The 19,107-nt window shown below is 36.6% G+C and overlaps 1 protein-coding gene across 1 annotated transcript in view; it reads left to right on the top strand.

The window, feature by feature from the left end:
* Positions 1 to 15,222, top strand: part of ZNF385D (zinc finger protein 385D) — a 288,666-nt gene extending 273,444 nt beyond the window's left edge. Inside the window, exons 5-8 of the mRNA XM_090283015.1 lie at positions 606 to 839; positions 11,622 to 11,800; positions 12,814 to 12,915; positions 14,883 to 15,222. Of these exons, the coding sequence (XP_090139141.1) occupies positions 606 to 839; positions 11,622 to 11,800; positions 12,814 to 12,915; positions 14,883 to 15,116 (749 nt within the window). The 3' untranslated portion in view covers positions 15,117 to 15,222. The remainder of the gene's footprint in view (positions 1 to 605; positions 840 to 11,621; positions 11,801 to 12,813; positions 12,916 to 14,882) is intronic.
* The last annotated feature ends 3,885 nt before the right edge of the window (positions 15,223 to 19,107 follow it).

The raw sequence follows: 19,107 nt of genomic DNA, 5'->3' as shown, positions 1-19,107 counted from the left end.
AAGTTCCATTTCTCTGTCTCTCTCTTTCCTTCTTTTTCACAAGCATATACAAAAGGATCAGTCCTTATTTTTTTAATTAAAGAAAAAATATAAAAGGAAAATAGAAAGACAAGTAGTAAATAAAAAGAAAAATTTCTTAAAAGTATTTATCTTATTTTTTAATTTTTAATTTTTTTTAATAGTGGCTTTTTTGAGAGCCCATTTTTAATGTTTACCACTGCACTATTGTCTGTATGCTGTTTATTTTAAAAGCCATTTGTGTAGAAATATATGTATACAAAATATAATACTTTGTAAAGATTATTTTACTAAGGCCATATGTTAACAGAAAATTGTGGGTATATTTATTTACCCCATAAAATAATGTAAAGTGTACTTGTATATGTTCAAGAATCATCTGAATGTTTTTATTAATATACAAAAGTACATGTGGACATCTCTGTAAATTTCCTCATGACATGACTGACTCACAGCTGACAAGTAGCAATTGCTTGCTGCTCTTACCATCATTAACAGAATGTAAAATTAGTGATATATTTCCAAATAGAGAAAGATAATGCCACTGTTTTTCCCTGTTTTTTTTTCCTATGCTCTTTTGAATGCAGACAGTACCGCAGAGACACCAGCAATATCAACAACAGCAACTGTGGAAATTCGCAAAAACAACGTTATGACAACTGAGATCACCTCTAAAGTGGAAAAAAGCCCCACCACAGCCACTGGCCATAGCTCATGTCCTTCTACAGAGACTGAAGAAGAAAAGGCAAAAAGGCTTCTTTACTGTTCCCTATGCAAGGTTGCTGTCAACTCCGCCTCACAGCTGGAGGCGCACAACAGCGGTGAGATGCAGCAATTTCTTTTCTGTCTCAACAGCTCTGCAATTATCTTCCTCTGAATAGATTAGATCTTTTGCAGCGGGAGACAAAGAGGTGGCAGAAAACTGGCAATTATTACGTGCAATTCATTAACCATTAAAAAATAAAAGTGCCATGCAAAGTGTCATCTACATGGGGTCAGGGGAGGGTTTCCAGGGCTCCTGTGCTATGTTGTGTGTGTGTGTTTGTGTGTATGGTGTGTGTGTGTTATTAAACATTAGGGGTTAAAGTAAAATATCATTCTAAAAGAGAAGCTTTGCATGTATTTGGTTTCTAGTTGCTAAGTACTTCCACTCATTTGCTTCTAAATGAAATTTCTAAAGCTGTGCCAATAACAGAGTTTCAAAATTTGGTTGCCTAACTCCATGTACTTTTGGTTAAGTTTTATGGCAAATAATGTTGTTTGGGCTAAATTTTTATGACTTGAGCAATTAAACTTAAGAAAGTGTCTATTCTGGGCAGTCATTGAGGTATGATCTGTACACCTAATATTTTATTTACTCTTTCTGACAACTAAAGATACTAATTGTCTTATCTGCGGCTCAAAGAAGGTACATGACAACTTAAGTGACTGAGCCATGATTTAAACCCAGGCCTTGCTCTCATAAACTCTAAACTCTAATATACCATAACAGAAAATATCAAGTCAAGATGAAATGCTTTCTTAATATATTTTTATTTCATCTATCTGTTCTATATCTATATCAAGATATTATATATATATATATATACTTACTTATTTAGATATGTATATATAGGGTATATCTATCTATCTACATAGATATAAATAACAGTGTTTGCCTAGTTAGTTAGTTGTGCCTGGCCTGAGATTTTAGCCACCCCTTTGGCCAAAGGTCAACTTTTCTCTAAAAGACTGGGTTCATTGCCAGGATTCTGTCAGCACTTACAGTAGAAAAAGAATCACTTGTGAATTACATCCTGACTTAATATTGCAGCTGTATGTTGACTGAATCATTGACCAGTCATTGTGCTGCCCTGGTAATATTCAAGTATTGACTTCAAGACTCTAAGGGAGTAATTGCAGATGAAGAACAATTTCTCCAGCACATCCCTTTCTCCTGCTTACAACATTAGCTGTAGTCAGGGAGAGTTCATGAGTTCAAGGGCTGAGCAACACAAAACAGCATCTGTCCCCAGGTCAGAATTTATCCATGCAGATTTGTCTCATGTTTACTCATACAGATGCATTCTTCCTGGGTGCAAGGTAATTGGGAGAGCATAAACATCATTGCATAGTAACAGAGAAACATTCATTTTTGTTTTTGTTTTTTTTGGTGGAGGGTATACAAACCATATTCTTTGAGGCTGGAATTACAATTTGGCTCTCCTTTCTGAATTCTTATCAAAAACATCTGATTAAGAAGTAAAAAGAAATTGCTTATATGATCATATCACATGAGGTCAGCATTTTTCACATTAACGTCTGTGGTCCTCATCACTGCTTTGTGTAGCAGAATTATTCATGGAGATTTTAAATCATATTCACTCATTTATATTTAAAATATATTTTCTATATTCAGGGATTCTGATTTATTATATATCTATGGCCTATAAGGTAGAGTGCTTGGGAAAAGAAAAAAAAAATCTTACAAATGTTGTGCAATCAAAGCTGAGAAGTACTAAACCACCTCACCTGAAAATGTAACCCTTTGTTTGAGTTCCTTTGTTGGGATGTCTCCTCCAAACCTTCAGCGTAGTAAGGGGACTACAGCCACGCCCCTTTCCTCCAGGCTGCTGCGTGGGTTTCGTACCCCTGTATTTCCCTTTCTCTGCCAGGGATCTTCTTTCCCCCAGAGTCCAGGCCTGATGCATATTTTAGGTCTTACCCTAGACTTGGATGAGTCAGCTGTCCAGCACTGGAGGTGACAAAGAAAGAAGAAAGGACATGCTATCACATGCTCTTTGAACCTGTGTGAGCACCATTAAAGCTCCAGATTCAGCACTGTTATTTATACCTGTGACAGCGCTGGGAGGCTCACTGGGTCTGGGACTTCCTCTGAAGGAAGATGAAGGCGAACACAGTCCTTCCTGTATCCAGACGGGCTATCTGCACACTGGCGCCCTGCATCTTCCCACAGGGTTTGATATGGGGAAACCCACTGGGGGAGTGGAAAGGAGAGAGGCTCTATGTGTGCCCTTCTCCTGTCAGGAATAGGGGGAGTATTTGCAGGATTTATCATAGGATGATTATGTATGTTTCAGTTTGGGTTCCATCAGAAGCAGACTGAGACAAGGATCTGGGGGCAGGTATGTTTTAGGGAGGTGAAGGAAGCAGATTGAGGGAGTGGGAAAAGGAACCGGGGAAGGGAAGGGAAGGCAGCCAGTGCTGGCAGTTACCAGCGTGGGCCACTGGAGCTCACCAACCAAAACTCGAACGCTGCACAGCTGTTTTAAATATAATAACATCAAGTGGTCTCACAGAATGACAGGATTAAATTAATTCAAATATTGAGTTTTCATCTTAACAATCACTGTGCTATCATTTTTTGTAGTTATTGTTTTCATAAAAAATACACAGTACCACAGGGGTTGAAAGAACTGTAGCCTTTGTGATCTCAAAGGATTTCAAACTGTTGTAACTTACTAATGAAACAAAAGCTTATAACTGAACTCCTGGGTGTCTGAGGCTGACTGTATAATGGTGAGTTCTTTAAGTTAATTTCCATGTATCATATGATGTTTATTATAGGATAAGTAGTAAAATGTGCTAATTTAATCTATATGAAATCTTAACAGTAACCACATCAATTATTTAGAATGGAGACCAACAAAATATGTTTTAGAAAACAAGTTTTTTATCACTGACATTTTTTTAAGATAATAATTTTTAATTGTTGAAGAAAAGTGATACAGACGTTTCAACGTATTGTCATTCTATTTAGAAGGCTTCTTTTTAAATTTTTTAATTTTATTTTGTCCATCCCTCATACCCACCTCCACCTACCCACTGCCTCACAATCACCACACTGTTGTCCATGACCGTGAGTCCTTTTTCTATTTTGCTCAGTCCCTCCATCCCCTATGCCCCCCACCCCTATCACTGATGTTACTTGGAGTTGCCAGTTTATGGTGCTAGTGGAAAGCATGTTACCTTTTTTAATCCATTTAATTATTGTTTTCTAATTCTGTTTAATGTGCATCCTTATTACCTGCATTCACAACAGACCACAATCAGTACCCCGCCCTTCGTGTTCATCTGCCTCCTACTCTAATCCTGACCCTTTCAGTATACTTTTAAAGAGCCCTCTGCCTTCTTCTAGGGCCAGATATAAGGGAAGCATTGTTAAGATGGGACTGTGTTTTTCAGGGAACCAGGTTTGAATGCCAATTTTGATCAGAAGCGACCAAAATTCAGGGTGGGGGGATGTGTTTCTTGCATCCAAATTGTAATTCAAAGTGTTTGTTCTTTCTGTTTTTCCTTTATAAACACATTATATGCATAAAATGAAGGCCTGTAGCACTGAGTAGTATTATGCACTTATGATCTGCTCACGGGAAGCCAATGACCTTTCAAAATGTGTTTTTCTTTTCATCTTGGTAAAATGTATTCTTAATCATAAACAAATTTGGGGAGTATAACTTCCGTCAAACATTGCTTGTGGTACAGTCTAGTAGAATGGACTAAAAATGATCAGACTTAGTTTTTGCCTTAGATCTGCAGATAACTTTTCTATATGAACTTGGGCAAGTAAACTGTCCTCTTTGGGCCCCATGCATTCCCATTCATATTCTCTCTCTCTCTCTCTCTCTTGTTAAGAAACCATATGGCACTTTTTAAGGATCAAATATAATGGCATGATTATTGGTATAACCACAGCTGCTAATTGCATTATTCAGGGATCAATTGTGTTATCACATTTTCTTTCTCATTTTGTTTTTCACCAATGTGTGTAACCATTCAAAGTTGAAGCTAATTGGCTTATATTCCATAACATTAAAATACAGGATTTGAATAGGGGCATTCCTGCTTTGCTTTTTTTATATTGCAATTCAGGAAGGAGGTAGCTCTCCTGAGCTTACTAGCAGGATTCACAAAACAGTCTAAGAATGCTTAAAACTCCTTTTCAAGAGATCTGGAAGTCTTTTTTGTATGTTATAGACATAGATATTGCAAGATATGTTTTATCTCTTTCTTTTTAAAAATCCCCCCAAAATTTCTACTAAATGCTATGTTTAGCTAATTTTGATGATTTTTTTAATATAATTTTTTTTAAACTTTGAAATATTTTTTAGTTAGCACTCATTACTAATTTGGGCAGATTTTTCTGGTAATGGCTTGAAGTGGTAACATCCGATAATTTTCACTAAGCTCATTCCAGCTTTTCTGTCCCTAGACAGAGTTTATTCTTTTTCTCACTAAGTTTTAATAGTATACAGTACAGAAAAGTCAGTTATCAAAGGATGGACTTTTGCTATATTTCAAAATGCTTAGAGGTTTATAAATTTTTTACCTAACAAAACAATAGTGTTAAGAAGGAAAAAGAGAATATTGACTAAAATCCATTGAGTAGATAGAAGTGCCAAAAAATAGTCTTTCAAACAATAAATGCATTTAAGACAACACTTCATAAAGCATATAATTTTATTTTTTATAGCCGAGCACACGGGGGTACAAGGAAGCCTGAACCACACAGCTAATGGTTTATGGCATTCCAGAGCCTGAGCTCACAAGTCTCTTAACAAATATTTGTTTGTTAAACTTTATTAATATCTAGTACTTCAGCTGATCTTCACTGATCATCTGTGTGTGAAGCACTGAGAATAAAAATATGAACAAAACCAGGCCTTCAAGAAGCCCATGTCTAGTTTGTGCCTCTGTAGTCAGGAATAAATATGTCAAGACTGTTTTATCAGGAGACCTGTCATTTCATGTTTCAAGTGAAAAACTCATTTAATCCAGTCAGCTGTGGCCAGTGTTCATGTCCTTATTATTATTAAGGCCCAAAGACTATCTGCCAATCCTATTCAGCATCTTCTACGAAAATGGTAAGACTTCAGTTTGATTGAAAATAAAGATAGAAATTCTACTATCACAATTCTGCTATTATACCTTCTTTAAACTTTCTATAAGTTATTTTAAAAAAAATCAGTCTCATACCTACTCTGTGTTCCACTATGTATAGAATATTTCAGGAAGCTTACACCTGAAAATGGGTCACAATGGAAGGCACGCAGCTTGAAGGTGAGAGGTGGGCAGGCTTTTGCTTTTCACTTTAAATGCTCTTTGAATTTTCTACTAAGAGCACAATTTGCTTTCATCAAAAATAACTTTAAGAATTAAAAATAAAATTAATTTACACAAAAGTAAACAAAAATACTGCTTTTAGTAATAACCAATACAACATTATATCTGTTTCATTATGAAGTTGTGTCTAATTTATCCACTTATTAGAGTTTATTTTGCAAAGATCTTTTCTTCTAGGCTCTCTTAGGTAATGGATGTAAGAACAATGTGGCATTTTTTCCATGCTCTTAAGGGCATTGTTTTAGAGCGATGAGACTGATGCACATAAAACATGTTAAATGTATGTATAAATCCTGAGTGTTCCTATCATCAATGATTGTAGACAAAAGAGGGTTTTGGGAGGCCTGACATTTCTCCTCACATGCTGAGATCTCAAGGGCTGCTGCTATATTGATTCAGTGCATCTCTCTTCCCATCAGACCCAGCCAGCGCTCTGCACACTGGGACCCTGAGCCTGAAGAGAGAGCTCTTTTCCAGGCTTTCTTCACCACATTGATTCCCGCTGGTAGTGCTGTGTGTGACATGTCTGCCACCCCATCCCAACTTCACAGCTCTTCATCTGAGGCCATTTCTGATGCTAGAAGCAAAGTTCTCCTTTCCTCTGTTTCACACTTTCTGTTTCTCTCGTCTCTCCTTTCACCTCTGCAAATGGGACTTCGGATGTATTACTGGCCAAGCAGAAAGTTACTTTCAAATGGGAAGCTAACAGAAATATAATTTTTTTACTCATTTAGGGCATCACTTGGTTACCTGATACCATTCATGTTGTTATGGGTGCTTAACATTTGTTGATATGCTGATAAAGTAAATGAAAGTTTTTATCTCTTAAGACAAAATGTAAATATGATTAATGTGGAAAATGCATATTACATAGGAGGTCAGGGTCATAAAAGGCTAATTTGAAATTTAGAGGAAAAAAAGAAACAGAACATGGAGACTTTTGGTGCTAATTATACAGTTTAGGTTTCTAGGGTCAATAGAACTTTTCTTTCTCAGGACACACAAGAGTTGGAATATAAAGTCATTATACCAAATGTCATAAATAAGCACATAAAAAAAAAACTTTCATTTATTGTTTGTATGGAGATTGATCACTTCCCCGCCCATTTATCTATAAGCCGAATCATCCGAATTTGTCAATGAGGAGGTAACTAAATTATCACTGGCAGTTGCATGGGCTTATTAAAGGTCTAGTCCAGCAATGTTCAGCCAGTGTTCGGCAATAATTTTTAAAACATGCAATACTTGACTATTTAATCAGCGACACTGACCTCTTTTCCCTTAGATTGTCAAATAAAAAAATAACAGCCAACACAGCAATAGCCATTCAGTGTGAATGAATCAAAATTATACCTATTTTTTTGTCAGACTGGCAAAAAATATATTTTTTGGTCTACCACAGAATGTTAGTAAATAGTTTATGTGTGGCATGAGATGGAAAAAGTTGAAGATTGCTGATCTAGTCCAGCACTACTAAATATCATTTCATGAGTATTCTGAAAAATTTAATTGTAAGCTATTAAAATTTATTTTATACAGGGGCAAATTTTGCAAACTACACCAAAATACATTTTTCTATAAAATGAATCCCTCTGGAAACATCTTTTGTAATGTTTAGAAAATTGTTTGGCAGCTTGAATCAAGACTTAAAAATAGTCATATTTTTTGTCCCTATAATATCCTTTATAAAAAATCTATTCTTAGGAAACAACCAAATGTGGGATAAAAGATTTAACAAGTAGGATCTCATCTCATTGCAACTTAATTATACAGAAAAAGGAAACAATACAAATGTCTAAGATTAGCAGTTGAATATATCACGTCTATATATTATAAGCCTCTGTTGTCATTAAAAATCATGTGAATTTCTTAAAATCTATGTAATTCCACGGGGAGTTATATACAAAGTCACATTAATGAAGTTATCCCAACTTTTAAAAAAATACACATATACAAATAAAAACCAAAAAACTGGAACTTGATAAATGCTATAAATATTTTTATATACCTCGCCTTGGTAGAATTATGTTTCTTTCTCATTTTTAAATTTCTTTTTCTCAAATTATCTGATGACCTAATGAATGATTTATTTAATTTTTCAAAATTCATTTGCCAGTTTTCTTGCTCACCTGCCTTTCCTTTGTACCTAACTGGAGAACCATCTAAAAAAGGGTAGTTGTAAAGATGATGGGGAATAAAAGAGGTGCCCAGCCTGTTCTCACCTCCTCCCAAATATTACTTTGATTTTTGCGACTATAAGATAAATAAATATCTTGACCCAAGGTCACCAAAAACAAACTAGCAAACAAAAAAGCAAACAAAAACAGTATTTATTGGAGCATTACAACTTGCTGAATTTAAACTGTGGCTGGACTATAGTTTCACATTTCCAGAATTATAACATTCCCAATGAAGGTCATAGCCAGGGTCAGCTTTTTACAGTGTGACAGGAAGAAAATAGTTCATGTAGCTTCTTGCCGATTCTGTCGTCCGAGGAAGAAGGAATAAAATACAGTAGCAGACTTGTGACACGCCTGCTGTGCAATCACAGAGGAAGGCACATGCCTCGCCAGATGTTTACATGGTGTTGAACCAGAGTGATCAAACAGGGGATCACAACAGCCGTCACAGCCACAGCCTTCGAAGCATCATGTGTCCTGATACTGTGCTGCGCAGAAACGAGCATTGCAGGGGGGTGGGGGTGGGAAAGCTGTGCAATGAAGATTTGAGAGACTCAAATTAAAATCCAACTTTAGAAAAGACTACATTGACAAAGGAGAAAATTAAAGGTGCTATGAGGGACTCCTGTGTAACTGGAATTCAACTGGCTCAGAAATTCTTAGTGGATTTCTAGCTAAGTCTCCATAGCTGGAGGGACTTAGAGATCCACTTTCTACCTGCCAGGAACTTCAAGTAGTGCTTGCTTTGTGAGTCACAAATTGATATCTCTAAAATGGGTATAATAATGGCACCTAACTCATAGGGCAGCTGTGAGCAGGTAAATAATTTAGCACAATATTTGCGATGTTTATCAAAAATAAAATAAATATAAACTTTCCTGGTAATCACTATTTTTATTAATGCATATCCAATCTCTCAAAAATATAAGTGTTTTAAAATTAAGGGGACATATTTCTTTAATTTTATCTCTACTTGGAGAAAATACAGCTATCCTTACAGCTTATTCAAGCTTTAAGATCTTATTAAACTATGTAATAGCTATTTAATTATGACTGACAATCTGCTGCAAAATGAAGGAGGTTATATGGTACAAAAGTTCCACTCTACTAATGATGAATAGTAAGCCCAGGTATATTTAATTTTCCCATCTTTGCTAGTTTCTGTGGAGAGACTAACACTAAAAACTAATGCTAAAAATCCAGTGATTTTTCTGAGAGGATGGGTATTTCTCAAGCATGTACATATATCCCATTTCTCCTCTTCCCTTAAGGGCATGAAATAGGTGGGATTAACTTGCCAAGGATATTATGAGCAAAATTTTATTTTTTATTTTTGGACCTTTACCTGCTGCTTCTAATCCCCTGCTATTGGAACCAAGTCTTTTGAATGTCCTCTCATCTCTTTGACTCACCTGACACTCAGTCCTCAAGCAGGCCACCTACATATGGCTTTTTCCCCCCCTTTCTCATGCAAGATAAATTACTTAAATATTGTTGAATAGATTAAAACACTTCTCTGATCCATCTAGATTCCACCCACCACAAACCAATTCCCATCACAAGTGAATAAAGAGTCAGAAAATTAGGATAAGAATTAGTCTGCTGAGGACTTGTAGGCATTCATAAGCCAAACCAGCCCCAGGCACGTTCTTCAGTTTGACTGAAGAAGCTGCGTGGAAAAAAAAATATTTCGACAAAATTACCTGTTTGGGTAAAGAAGGTTGAACAACTGACAATCATCTAGACACAAACACACACAATGTATTTCGTATATAAATATATATCTGGTTCCCTAGAACACTTTTTCCCTGCTTTCACTTACGCTGTCTGCATGGAAACTAGGAAGCGTTTGTACTGTATCACCGTATTGCAAGGGAGACAGGTGACAGCAACTTCAGTGAGGTCCCACAGCCGCCACCACCGTGCGGTTCTGTGGCTCCACGTGGCTCCACATGGCTCCATATTTCAGTTCGTCTCGTCTTCTCCCTAGATGTTGGCATTTTTCTCTTTTCTTACAGGCTGAGATATGAACGTTTTCATAGTTATGCAGAGCAATGTTAAGTTCAGAGTAGGAAATCTAAGTTGTAAAAATACATTTTTATATTAAACTCGGTCAAGTTGTGATCATTTTGAAAAAGAGAAATGTGGCTCTAAACCTCTTTCATGTATTCCGTGCCTCTTATTTAAGACAGTGGTGATCAGAACTGACCCAGAGTGGCCCTAGTATGTTTGTCTCATGAATGTTCAATGATTTGGGGAGGCTGGCTGCCCAATAATTGTAAGTTAAGAATTTGTGTGTGTATGTATGTGTGTGTGTGTGTGTGTGTGCATTTGCAGAATTGATCACAATCTAATAAATACAAATAGGTAGGAGAAACCACTAAAAAAGAATGTAAAAAAACCAGAATGTCAGAAAAGACATAAATGATTACAGGGGGAAATTTCATAGCAAAAACACATGGCTAAGTGAAAAGAATAAAGAATTCTTATCAACGCAAAGAAAAAGGATAATGTGAACAAAATTTTGAGAGAAAACTCCCATATAAACTTTAGTGATTTTTTTAAAGCAAATGTTGGCTTAACATTAGTTATTTGTGACAGTCCAATGATGTTCCTGGTTCATTTAAAAGATGCATTTATTTATAGCATATCTGCTTAGCCTATGGTTCCACCCTCACCTTCTTGGTCATTTCTTTACCTTTGAAATCACACAGCCAATCCGTGTGGGCTTTACTATCCTAATGAGGTTTTTTTTCCCCCCCATACCCATTAAGATCTTGATATTATTACTCTTCCTCTTTGAACCTAAAACACATAGCCAGGAAAGCCTATTTGTATTCTGTTTAGAAAGTGGGTATTCAATTAGTGCCACTTCTGTAAATGCACCCTGTTTAAAGTGATTACATTTGTTACATATCACCTTCAACTGTCTCTTCAGCAACTAAATCACCCTTCCTCATCAGCTATCATTTATGTCTTATTAGCATCGAGAGGAAATGAAATGAAGTCACACCCATTTAATTTCTTCCCAGGACTCTCCAGTTTAGTTACTATACTGATGGTGCTTATTTGTAATGAGGAGCATTATTTTTTTTTTAAGTAATTAAGTAATGTTGTGTAAGGTGGTCCAAACACATCCTCACAGTCTTTTATGTCATAATTCAACCACGAGCTCTGGAAGAACTGCACTAAAAGTAGGCATCACATTTTATTATTATATTTTTTCTTGAAGGCATATGCTAGCTAAGATTTTTCTCCTCTTTTTTTCTTTTTCTTGTTTTTCTTAAATATCCCTGGCAGGTACAAAGCACAAAACCATGCTAGAAGCCCGGAATGGAAGTGGGACTATCAAAGCCTTTCCTAGGGCAGGTGTGAAAGGCAAAGGACCAGTTAATAAGGGAAACACAGGCCTGCAAAACAAAACATTTCACTGTGAAATCTGTGATGTGCACGTCAACTCCGAAACACAACTTAAACAGGTAGGCCACATATTCCAGAAATGAACACAGATGGGGACATTGTCCTGAGCAGGACGTCTGTGCTTTCCTTATTCCCTTTTTTTCTGTTTTTTCTCTCATGTATCCATCCCTTTATCATCCATCCCTCCATCCCTCCATCCATTCATTTATCTTCTCTTCACTGTGCTTACTTATGTATGTTTATTTTATTTAGTTGCTGAGGGAATACTACAATGTAATGGCTTCTCAGACCTCTTAGAAATTATCTGAAGTGAGTTTGCCCTATTTTTATATATGAAAAGTGGCAGGAAATGTGTATTTAGATCTTCTTCTACCAGGGTTTCCACTCAAAAATGTTGTTTTTGTTTAAAGTTCACATCACAATGTTCCATTTTCACTTGTTTAGATAGTATCCTATGCTATCCTTCTATTTATGTACTTTATTACATGGTGGTATACTATATTTCTAAGTCATGCAACCACCTGATAAAGAGGTGCCTGATCTTGTTGCACTTACTTTTACTCTTTGAGTAGCTTTACAAAGAGACCAGTTATGCTTCTAATTGAAGGCCCAGCCCTCCTTTTGTGCTGTGTTTTATATGCTTATGTACAATATTCTGTGACTTTATATACCTTAGTTATTTACCTTTAGAATTTAAGGGGCTGACACTTGGCTGTACAAATATGAAGGTAAATATTAGTATGGAGATAAATTTATGCCTGCAGGGCATCTTTGTTTATCTGCTCATAAAAATCTTTCAGATGTCCCTATCCTTATATATGTTAAGGAGAAAGGCTAGGAAAAAAAAGACCCTTCTATGTGTTAAAATATATACTAAGTGGATATGATAAAAATATATATCCTTTAGGCATCAAAACCCAGGGACAAAAGTGCATACTTTTTTTATATTTGTCTTTCTGAAACCTGCATGAAATAATTAATATTCTTCCCCAGGTTAAAACAAGATTTATGAGGGTTTTTTTTTTTGTGTATGCATTTTTCTTAAGCTGTCATTTTAAATTGTTTTTAATAGCACATTAGCAGTAGAAGGCACAAAGACAGAGCTGCTGGGAAGCCCCCGAAACCCAAATACAGCCCTTACAACAAACTACAGAAAGCGGCACATCCACTGGGGGTGAGTGTCATCTCTGCTTCCCACCGTCTGCGGAGCTTGGGCTTTTTGTCACTTACTCAATGAAATAAATGCGAGGTACCTAAGTGAAAACACATTATTGATTTGAGAGTTCCAACCCCTAGGTCACGAACAGAATTATTTGATTACTATGTTATGGGGGTGTTTTGCCACCATGAGCCACAGCCCAGGGATCTTATCTTCTTGAGTTGGGCTCAGGTTTATGACAGAGCACAGCACAGGGAAGGGAGAAAAGCCAGACACTTTTGAGTCAGGTAAGTAATCACCTAAAATCTGGTCTTGATGTTAGTGGATACTTTTAGGAAGGCACATAAGTAAAAATCAATATTTTTGTATCTCTTTTTTAGTATCTTCAGGAGACAGAGTATTGCTATTATTGATACCCTAAAAAAGGTTTTGGATTTTGAGTGGTGCAGTCTCAAAGGCATGACTTATTTTATTTAATTATACACCCAAGGTCACTATATAATGCCTGGGAAGCACTTCCTGGGAAATGATCTCTTCTCATTTCGCTACATGTCCCTTTTAGATTAGAAAACATCAGGGCTTGGAATTTTTGTGAGATTTTAAGGGAAATCTGTGAACCCTTTGACATCTTAGACTAATATTTATGAGCATGTGCTCTTTTTTTTCCTGGTTATTTGACCTTAGCTTTCATCAGAAAGACCCAGGGCACAATGAAAAGTAAAGAACAACTAATATACGATATGTACTGAACTGTGCATTTTGAAATGTTTTCTTCAACATAGACCTTATTTATACAGTTGACCCTTGAACAACATGGGTTTGAACTGTGCAGGTCCACTTATATGTGAATTTCAATAAATACAGTTGGTTTGCATTCGGGGATTCAATTAATCTCAGTTCAAAAAGAGTATTTTCCATTAACGGTTGGGAATCTTCAGATACGGAGGGCAGGACCAACTGTAGTTAAGTTTGGGGGGAGTTAAAAGTTACACAGGGATTTTTTAACAGCACTTGGGCAGGTTAGCAGCCCTAACTGCCCCCCAAACATTGTTCAAGGGTCAACTATAATTGGTACTATTGTGTGCTGCTGACATATGAATATATAGTTAAAGAAAAACTTCAGTCATCTATTATGAGACCTAAATATGAGTTGACCCCATTTTCTGCAAATGAAGTCACTTTACTCAGAAGCAATTTTATCTGCATTGAGAGGCTGTGAATTCTGCTCATGGCTGATGTTTCAGCATCACTAGTCATAACCTTGAGTGCTGTCTCTGGCCAGTATAGATGCAGCCTTCAACAATCAACTGAATGGTTGTTAAGTAAACAGCCAAGTCAAATTGTGATAATGTTAGCATCCAAAACCTCCTTCACTATAAATATGTCACTGTTGCCACAAATGGGAAGATCTTCGTGAGAACAGACATCTTACTGGTGCTATTAGCCAGAGACTGAGCTGGTTTTGTCAGTAGGATTGACTTGATGTTGTTACCACTCCACAGCGACGAAGCAAAACATGTCAAGCTTTTGGAGGAGATAAGTTTTCTTTAATCCTTTATTTAGAGTGGAATTTTGTTATTTTTCTTGATTACTACCTCACACTGCTCTCTATGTTACTAGCATTAATGAATCTCTCTTTAAAGCATCTGTTCCATGGCAAAGTAAAAATTCCCCCTTTTTTTCCCTAAAGATGAATACTTTCCACAGGAAGTATATGTATCAAGAAAAATAAAATAAGATTGCCTAGTACTTTTCTAAAGGACTTTCAAACCCCTAAGTAGGCTGTATTCAGGGATCTCCCAAGTCTTACAAAGGAAAGATGTTCTCTACACGTTCCATTATTTTTACTGCCAGTTCGCAATTCTGCATTTACCTTTGCAGTTGTTCACTGCTCCGTTTAAAAAGCTGCCCCGCCATTTTGGATTCTAAGTGTAGACTCCAAAGCGTTTGCTCTTGTAACTCTTTTTTCCTCTCCCTTGCAGGTAAAATTAGTATTTTCAAAAGAACCTTCCAAGCCATTGGCTCCAAGAATTCTACCAAACCCACTGGCCGCTGCGGCAGCCGCTGCTGCCGTAGCCGTGAACTCCCCCTTCAGTCTCCGAACTGCGCCCGCGGCTACTCTGTTCCAGACATCCGCGCTGCCCCCCGCGCTCCTGCGGCCCGCCCCGGGGCCCATGCGGACCGCCCACACTCCTGTGCTGTTTGCTCCATACTGAATTCCACGTGGAGTCGTACTGCAATAATTTTTCAAAAAACGAACAAAAGAGAACTATGCAGTGTTTATTTATAGTTTAAAGTCTATCCGAAGAGCCAGGACTTTTGATAGTGAATTGAAAAGATTATTAAAAATAAAATAAAAGGAGGGAGGTTTTGGGGGGCGGGAGGGGAGGGGTGGTATTTTCTCCAAATTAAAGCATTCCTCTTGGACATGGGTTGTTTTAGAAGTGATCTCCAGCATTGACTTGTAGTGGTATCTAGAACTTCTGAAGCCTTCGTGACTGTGCATTTTGGGCACTTATTTCCCTCTGCATTGTCTTTCCTGCTTTATGAAATAATTACATATTGTCTAAGGGCATTAATTGGTTCCAATGTGTATATGATAATTTACCCTGTAGATTAAAATAATACAAAAAAACCTGAAAACAAAACAAAACAAAAAACAAAGCAACACTGTGAATAGTAGTACCCGTGCTGGTCCTCTTGCTATGACAGCAATTAGTGGGCATTTATCCCAACAGAAGTAGATACAGTAGATGTCTTGTAAAACAATAGTGCTGTGTCTCAATCTATGCCACTATGTTTTAAAGAATTGCAAAAGGTAGAATGAACAACTATTTCAAGCCAGTAAGCAGTCAAAAAATAAACAGACACCTGATGGTTTTGTGGGGGTTTCCCTGGTCCACTTTCTCCCCAGCCTATCCAGCTCAAAGATGACTTTAAGTTCAGAGCAATAGAACAGGACCAAACAGAGAGGTTGGGGAGATATTAATAAAGATGATTTCTTACAATGTACCATTTTACCACCCTAAAGCAGTATTGCTGGCAGTAGGGAAGTGTTTGTAATGAACCTGTATCTGAAAATAAGTAAAACCATGCATCATGGGTGTCTAAAAAGAAATCAGTAAACTCTTCTGTTTCATGGGTAAGGGACAATCATAAACTAGGATGATCATGCAAAGTGAAGATTTTTTCATGGTAGTTAATATCTAATAAAAACAGAATATTGTACCTCTGCAATATCCCTTTATATCATACCAGTAGGGTTGTCTCTTAGGCAAAGGTTTCTGCTTTGATTATGATGGTAGGCATTAGCTATTGTTGTGGGGATTTTTTTTTTAGCTTTCCTACTGACATGATATAAACAATTAATATCTATTTAAATGTTAACTCAGAAAAATGAATCTGGGTTCATTGCAGACCAAGGATATATTGTTAAGAAAAAATACTGGTAAAATCACCTGACCATCATTTCTCTAGTGGAGTTGTGAAATACTGACAGCCTTTGATATTCACCATAAAGCTGAAAGGAGTTGATGTTTTACCTTTAAAACAAGATTTATCAGGGGTATATATAAATATATGTATATTGTATATATGTTAGAAAGATTAAGAGAATAACTTATAAAAAGAAAATCTATATAAAATAATTATATAACCATCCCATGTTGTTACATGTTATCATTAAGTTGGTAACAAATGGCATAAAAATAGCTGTGCCTTTAATTTGTGATAAAGGCTATTTGCTTTTTCCCATAGAAAGCAAACATATACCTATCATTATGATGGGGTTTGATGTAGCCAGTCTGTTGCATTAATAAGAACAATGGCAGTCAAACTTAGAAAAATGATAAGAACATGTACAAATCAACCCTACATGATTTAGGTTTAAAGAAAAAAAATATTTTTGAAAAGGTTTTGTAAAGACTATTTAAAAACATAGGGAAGGTCTTGGTATGGCCTTCCTTAAACTGCTCTTATCTAAACTGTAGTAACCTTCTGAGAGGTATAAAGATTCAAGATGAAACTGTTTGAGAGAGAGGTATTTCGCATATGTCATTTTATATTTAAAAAACACCCATAGCGTGCTTGGTGCTCAACATTTAACATGGTCTTTGGAGTTCTTGTCTACCATCTAGCTATAGACGTTTGTCATATAAACATATCTTTAAAGCAGTTGTCTTTATATACCTTTTGTTAAACAAACAACCAAAAAAGAAAAAAGAAAAGAAGGGAGGAGGGCAAGCAGGCAGGCAGGAAGAAAAACTATTAATATTTCATCAGTCTGCTAGAAAGAATTTTAAACTATGTACATCTTGGTTAAACATATTGGTTAGCATTAAGATTGATATTTGAGAGTATCTAGTGACTTTGCATTTACCAATCTCTCCTCTTTGGTCTTAGCAAGTGTTTGTTGTGTTTTCCATTCACAGACTCTGCTAGTACATCAGGTAGAGGGTTCCTCAAGCATTTGTTGTTTGGGATTCTGTCTATATCTCATGTGACCATCTTCTGACCATTTTGAACTTTAGTTTCCTTTTTCTGCTTTGTCAAGGATTTTTATCTTTTACTTTAAGTCACCCTGAATTCTTAACCGACCACTTACACCTGATAAAACCTCTCTGTTGAAGAACTTAGTGTTAATTGATGCAATCTCACTGCAGTGTGCTTTCGCTGTTCCTCTCCGTTTTCACCATAGTGAACGAGCCAGTCCACTAGAAGTCAGGGCCTGTGGGTAACAAGAGTCCTGGATCACAAGGTGTTACTAACTTTAATGATTTTCTGGGAACAAACATATCAGCCATATATTCTCCATCAGCCATATGAGAAAACTCAGAAATACATAAATCCCTTCTGCCTCACTTCGCTATGGAACCGTTTTTGTTTAAATGGTCTCTTAAATTGGAGTTGTAATCATCAGTTGTCTTTTACTCACTACCTAATAAAGGATGAAGCCTAACCTTAGAACTTAGAGTGGATTCTCTGTCAATTGTTTCCCCCACTGCACATATTTATCAACACCAGATCAACATCCATTACAGTCCAGACTGCTATAAAACTATATTCTTTCTCTGAGGGAACGTTCTTCATGAATAAAGATCAATAATTCAGATTGGTCAGCAATGGTGCTGCGAAAATCCCCAAGGGTTCTGCGACTCTATGGGTATACATATATATCACAGTCATGACAAGGAAGTGGTAGAGAAAATATCTCTGATTTCATTTCAAACAAATATAAATGCATTGCAAGAATCAAATGCCTCTGGAAAAAGCATTGTTGCACCTCATCCAGATCATCCAGACAAATGGGAAACAGTTGTTGGGGAGGTACCGTATTTCTCTTTTGAGAAAACAGGTGATTACAAATGACAAATTGCTCCTCTCACTGGTCCTAAATTTTGAAGAGTGGTTGTTCTATTTACATAAGCAAACACAGTTGGCTTTTGGCACTTTATACCATCACTGCCTCATCTGAAAGGATTGTGATCTTTAGGTACTTTTGGGTTGTCCCTCATCTATTGTAATAATCCACTGCTGTTATCATCATCGTGTGTGTGTGTACAGACACACACACACACACACACACACACACACACGTTTTTTGAAAGGTGCTGTATATTTTGCTGCCAAGAAACTAGCCAAGAGAGTGTTTATACTCAGAACTTAAGAGCAGTAAATCACAAAACAAAGTATTAAAAATTAAAAGACATTTAAAAATGGGATCATTCAAAGTTTATTGTATATATGCCCATGTAAGTTTCTAAGGAACAGAACAAATACATAGCAGACATAGGCATTAAATCTCACTTACAATTAAATTTTAAATGCATATCTTTGTCTCCATACATATGTACTATTTCAACTTCCCTGAAGAAATCAGATTACATAGCCCTGGCTGCTGCGGCTCAGTGGATTGAGAGTCGGCCTGCGAGCCAAGTGTTGCTGGTTCGATTCCCAGTCAGGGCACAGGTTGCACATCAGGTCCCCAGTTGGGGGCATGAGTGAGAGGCAACCACACAGTGAAAAAAAAAAAAAAAAGAAATCAGATTACAAAGCTAAGAGATGATTCAAGTGGTTGAGAGACCTCTTCCTTCGAATCTGAATTGGTGTATAGAACTACCTTTCTGTTCATATGCATGGATTACATTGTATGAATAACTACTTGTATACAGGAACCATTATAAAGTGGTATGGGAAACAATGATTTTG

This window comes from Furipterus horrens, unplaced genomic scaffold (genome assembly GCF_987537825.1).
Source record: "Furipterus horrens unplaced genomic scaffold, mFurHor1.1.pri manual_scaffold_7, whole genome shotgun sequence".
Classification (NCBI taxonomy): Eukaryota; Metazoa; Chordata; class Mammalia; order Chiroptera; family Furipteridae; genus Furipterus; species Furipterus horrens.
The sequence above is the reverse complement of the archived record's forward strand: the minus strand, read 5'-3'. Positions and strand labels throughout refer to the sequence as shown.